Raw genomic sequence first — 6,000 nt, 5'->3', positions numbered from 1 at the left:
GGAGACATAACAATAGCTGGATAGACTGTTCATGCCTTATTTATTTAAATTTCTGTCAAAGATGCACCGATGCATTTATACCCGAACCTTCACAGGCTTGCAGGACACACTTTGACCATTTGCTGTGCCTTGTGAAAGTAATAATAACCTTTGTCACTTTGCAAATGTAAGCTGCAGTATGTTCAAATGGGATTTTATGTGAAATGCTAACATAAAGTAGTGCATATGCAGGAGAATGATACGTGATTTTCAGAATGTTTTCTTAATACAAATTCAAAATTCGATTCACCTTCCTTAACTCTGAAACACCCAAGTTAAATCTAGCTTAACCAACTTGCTCAGAAGTCACAGAATCGGTAAATAGTGTGTAATTTAATTGTAGAATGAATGCAGCTGTTCTGTGAACGGCCCAGATGTTTGTGGAAGAGCGTTAGTTAACAACAACTCTGCTATGTCAAGATAATCATTTTTAGCTGTGCACTTTCAAAGGCTGGCATTATGTAAGAGTGGCACAAAGAAAGCTATTGTTGAACGAAAGCCATGATAAGTTCAGTTTGCAGTTTGGCACAAACCATGTAGACACAGCAAATATTTAGAAAAGGGAGTTCTGGTCTGGTGAATCCAAAACGGTAAGGACTGTAACCTAGACTTTTACCACTTTCATAAAACACCGCACTCCTTTATTTACCTTGAAATGTCACTTTAAGACAAAAGCCCTAAGTTACATCTAAATCCTGGCTATTGTTGCATAACCTCTTCCATTTTATTGCAGGAGTTAGTTGAATTACTGCACTGAAGGCACTAGCTAGCCTGGAGCAGAAACATGAAGTGATGAATCCTTTTTTTTTTTTTTTTAAGAATAATAATCCCATATTTGCACATGGTGAGACACCAGGCCCCAGCGGTGGTCTGCCTCCTTGCCAAGCTTTCCATGTTTCTTCTCTGCGGTGATGATGATGATGCCGGTGGTGGTGTCAGTCCCAGTCCAGACACTGTCATATTTTCCTGCACAGCTGAAGTTTTCCCCGACTCCTAACAAGACTGACCAGCATCTCTCCAAGTGATGATGTATTTCCGCAGACAACAAAGAGCGTTGAGGACAGTCCTTCGTGTTTGTGTCTTTTCTAAAGAGTGACTATAATTAAGGGGGCAAATTTTCATGTATTTTTTTTTTTTAGATAAAATTGCTCTCTTGTTATTAATTTTCCAAGAAGTAATTTCACTTTGAGTTGCCAAAATTTCATATTTCCCAGATTTTCCAACAGGAACATAGACTTTTAAAACTTATTATCCAATTGAACTAGATGTCTTGACGAAATGCTGTGGAATGACTTCATGTTTTCCACTTACAGTGCAGGTTCTAGTCTAACGGGTTGACTAATTAACCAAATACAATCTATTTCTCACAGCATCAGCAAGTTATGCAATGCCTGGAAATGCATGTGATGCTTTGCATCACTGAGGAGACTCTACATAATCCGCTCAGTATAAATCCTGAAACATTAATGTAATATGAGAAGATACTTGAACATTGGTTGACTTATTGCAGATCCATTCAACAAATTAGAGTATCAGAGAAAAAATAATACATTTGAGTAACTCAGTTCACTAAGTGAAACATATAGATTAATTACACAAAGACTGATGTTTTCAACCCTTTATTTCAGTTACCTATGATGATTTTCTGCTTACAGTTGATGAAAACGTGATGTGTAAGATCAGAATATTAAGCCGGACTGTTGAAAAGACAGTTTGTCTGAATGTCAATAGACTTGCATTCACAAGTGAAGCGTTGCTGCTTTCGCTATAATTCTGCTGCATTTGATTCCCATATATATTTATAGCAATTTATTAGAAATTGCTTTGGGTTTATTTCAAAGGCACTGGACACAGAGATGGGAAAGAAAGGCAAAAAAAAGAATGGAAGAAAGGTGGGGAATAAAGCTGAATGGGAGATAGAAACAGAAGAGAGGAAGACAGATTCAGAGAATATGAGACAACATCTTAGTCTTGATAGGTTTGCACTTTATTTGCTCTTTAATTTAGCTCAGACAAGTTGTGTCATAGCTGCACCGTGACTCAACTGGAACCACTGCTGCCTCGCACTAAGCAGGTCCAAAGTTTGAATCCCGTCCTAGGGTCTTTCTGCATGGAGTTTGAATGTTCTCGCTGTGCATGTTTGGGTTCTCTCCAGGTACTCCGGCTTGCCCTCACAGTTCAAGTTTCCATCTTTTTAATGACTGTTAGTTGGTAACTCTAAGTTGCTCTTGGTGTGAATGTGCATTTCTGTTTGTCCTGTGTGTCTCTATGACCTCTGTGACCTCTGCCTACCCCGTGGTCCCCAGAAGTCACTCTCCTGCTTGTCTTAGACGATTCCCATTCCAGTGCAGATGATTGAAATGACTCCACTACATCCTTTGCATGCCTGCCATTGCTGCAGATGCCTGTTAATCACCCATTCATTTAAGCCAGATGTTAGGCAGGAGGGAAACGCCTAAAACATGCAGGACAGCGGACCCTGAGGACCAGGGCTGGGGACCTCTGGTTTAGACAATGGATGGATGGATGAACTGAGCAGTGCTGGGTGAAAGGCCCTCACAAAACATTTGAGTTTATTCTCAGATTAAGTTGCACACAGCTGGACCCTTCTCACTAATTAGTTGACTCCAGCAGACAGTCGATTCCACCGAACTTCCTATGTGTGTTTCAGGGCAGAAGGGAACTGAACACACTTCATAATTATATTTTACCTAGAGTTGGTCTATTGCAGAGCGTCCCATTAAAAATATGTTGACGTTTCTCAATGTAATGTGACGAATTGCGGAAATGTCTAAGGTGCATTTTGTAAGGCATAATTTTATTTATCTTTTACTGAAGAGACAGAGAAAAATGTGTCTTACAGTTTTCCTCAGATACTTAAACTATGTGCCATAAATGTAATACAAGTCAAATTTCTTTACTTGCTATTATCTCGGATTTATATGAAGAACAAATCCTATAAGCACGGCGTTTATTGGAGTGCGTCTCGTCTCAGTTTAAAGGGTATTTCTGTGTTCAACCAGACACTTTGTGGCCAGACAACTGGTCTGTTTGGGATGTGGGGAAAGTGGGCGAGAGAAGGACCAAGAAAGGAGGTGAGGGGGCAGAGTCAAAATGGGCGGAGTGAGTCTGGGTGTGGGACTGTCATCCCATTGAGGGAAGTGGTGTTTTGATCAAAATCCAGTAAATGTGGGAGAGGAGAGAGGGGTGTGAGTAAGCGATTGAGTGAGTGAGTAAGCGAGAGAGAGAGAGAAATATTTCCACCCACCCGGCAAGGAGACTCACTCATAAGCAGCAGCCAGGCTGACTGGGAGTCAGAAAGACACCGGATCTCTGGGCAGCAGCAGTTACAGTCAGGGTGGCAGGGAGAAAAGTGTTTCATTCAGACAGAAGATGTTTTATTAAAGGAAAGCTGAAGCACACACTAAGAAACACAGAGGCTCGACACTCACAGTGCTTCCACTAGAAAAAGAGAGCAATAAGAGATCAGAATTAAACACACACACACACCTATATATATATCTATATATATATATTGACATACTGGTGGTGGTGCAAAGAGAGAAAGAGAGAGAGAGTGTGAGAGTGTGTACAAAGTTTGCTGAGTGGAGAGAAGGCCTGATCGACCAAAACGAGCAGAGTGCCGGTGGTGGAAGGAACCAGCGAGTGGATGGATGCCTTTTGCAGACTGAGTGGCCTGGACCCTCTGTGGGTGAGTTTATGATGTGTTTCCTGACCCTGGAGTCACATTTCTTCACTGGGTGTTTTTCCTGCCTCAACGTCTTAAGAGTCAAACCATATGCAGCTCGGTTAATCACTTCTTTCTGAATTTCTGTCACATGTACGTAGCATCGCTTTTAAATATCGGGGGTTTGTTTCTGAGATTGAATGACAAGAGAAATTGTTGGGATTAAAATCTTTGATTGTTTTTCTAATCGTGCATCATCTTCGAGATTTAAATGATTGCTTCCATCTGTATCATTCTTTTTTTATTGTTAGCTGTCTGCTTACCTGAAAAGCTTCAGAAAATGGCAATAGCTGTCATAGCAACGCTGATAACGATAAATCTTGTACAGCATAGAAGAAATTTCAATACAAGATCTTGCAAAGCTCATCTGTGTAAAATGAAAAATTACCAAAGCATTCTCAGGTCGTTGCATGTGTGAGTGGGAACAAGACCTATTATCCATAATCTGCCTTGGAGGTGTGTTACCCATCACTCTGCACTGAGATTTGAATCATTGAAATGCAGAGTAATGAGAACTCAAATAGTCCAAGCTATCTTGGTTGGAAATTTAAAAAAAAAATTTTTTTAAGTCTCATTTATTAGCAAGCCTCCACATTCTGAATCTTAGCTAAAAAAAATAGCAGAATAGTTGTGAGCCAGCTGGAAATGAAAGCACTCATTCCCAACATATCCCTCCCTCCCTTTTATTTTGTTCTGGATCTCATTACAGCTAATGCTTTTGTCTCTGCTTCTGCAAAACATCAAAACAGTGGTCATCATGCTTTGTGGAGAAAGTAAGCGTAAACCGTGTTTCATCATGTGCACGCTACTTTTGCATGAAACTTCAAAAACATGTTGATGTTACATCTGTGACAGTGTGCTGGATGCTGTAACACGTTTCTTTTTTTTTTGTGCTATGTTTGCCACGCACGGTACTTTGAGTCATGAACTGAGTCAACCTTCTTACATGCTTTTGAAATACTTTCACACAAGGTTTCTGCTCACACACTTCACAAGTGAGCCGAGCTAGAAGAACTGTTTTCTGCAATAGGTAAACATGCCAGGAAAGAGGTTAAATGCCATTTAGTCTGGTCTGTTGCAAAGCATGCAACACGTGGAAAAAATAACATCACTTATCTGAAAACAAAGAGAGTGAGAGGTCAGTCTCTGTCATTCAATCACATGATTTCTAGGAAAAAAATACTAACATAAACAGTGTGTTTTATTATAAATTGATATTGTAGCCTCCGTTGATGTAAGTTTACCTGCAAGGTGGCAGAGGGCAAAATGTTCTTTGCTGTTAATTTATCGGCTAAAAACGAGATTTTCCGCTAAACCCCTAATGAGAAGCTAAAGTAATTGGAAGGAATTCAAAAGAAAAATTTTGAGCCAAGCTGGTGCTCTAGGATTTGTGGATTTTTATTTTCTCCATGTTCATCTATAACAAACACACGTCGGTCTTGCCAGTGTGTCTGTATTTGGATGAGCTTGCTAAAGTGACGGTGCCAACGTTGCCAGCGTTATAGATGGATGTTACAAAATTATAGTTTCACAAGGAAGGCAGTCAAGTAGAAACTAGTAATATTGATGCCACTTTTCTGTCCAATGTTACACCTCCTTGCAGATACTTAGCTGGCTAAGACTAGCTCGATTGCTAAACAGCACAATTAATCCTCTTTCCAGGAAAAAGACCAATGGTAGTAACCTTTCAAACAGCAACATTTAACCTTTCATCAGCGTTAATCATACTTTTGAGCTTCTCCCGCTTATAGTGCAAGATTTATGAATTGAGAAGCTGGGTGGGCGAAATGAGGCCAATTTTCAACGTGTAGAGACTTCTGGGGGTTTGAATCTCTCTCAACAACTTAAACAGCAGATTGAAGGATTTTTACCATATTTTTCGGACAATAAGCCACTACTTTTTTCCCCACGCTTTGAACCATGCAGCTCGTAGCCCGGTGCGGCTTATATGTGTACTTCTCCAGTTTAAAAAAAAAACTTTGTGCGGCTTATCATAAGGTGCGCTCTATAGTCCAGAAAATACGGTACTTTTCAGTGTATCAATGTGCGACCTTGCCTTCTAAATGTTGAAAGTTCTCCAGAAGTACCCATCAGTCTCATATAGATTTTTAAACAATAAATATTACAACAAAGTATGTGTTCTAGTGCTACTGCGAGCTGTCGTCCCTCTCACCTTGTCTTCTGGATTTTTAATATAACTAGAAAGCTCTTAA

General features: G+C 40.0%; 1 protein-coding gene across 1 annotated transcript in view; it reads left to right on the top strand.

Annotated features, from left to right (window-relative positions):
* The first annotated feature begins 3,321 nt into the window (after nt 1-3,321).
* The window catches only part of abcc6a (ATP-binding cassette, sub-family C (CFTR/MRP), member 6a), a 31,970-nt gene continuing 29,291 nt past the window's right edge, over nt 3,322-6,000 (top strand). The window contains exon 1 of the mRNA XM_032562638.1: nt 3,322-3,751. Coding sequence (XP_032418529.1) covers nt 3,710-3,751 — 42 coding nt within the window. The 5' untranslated portion in view covers nt 3,322-3,709. The remainder of the gene's footprint in view (nt 3,752-6,000) is intronic.

Source organism: Xiphophorus hellerii, chromosome 5 (genome assembly GCF_003331165.1).
Source record: "Xiphophorus hellerii strain 12219 chromosome 5, Xiphophorus_hellerii-4.1, whole genome shotgun sequence".
NCBI lineage: Eukaryota > Metazoa > Chordata > Actinopteri > Cyprinodontiformes > Poeciliidae > Xiphophorus > Xiphophorus hellerii.
The sequence above is the reverse complement of the archived record's forward strand: the minus strand, read 5'-3'. Positions and strand labels throughout refer to the sequence as shown.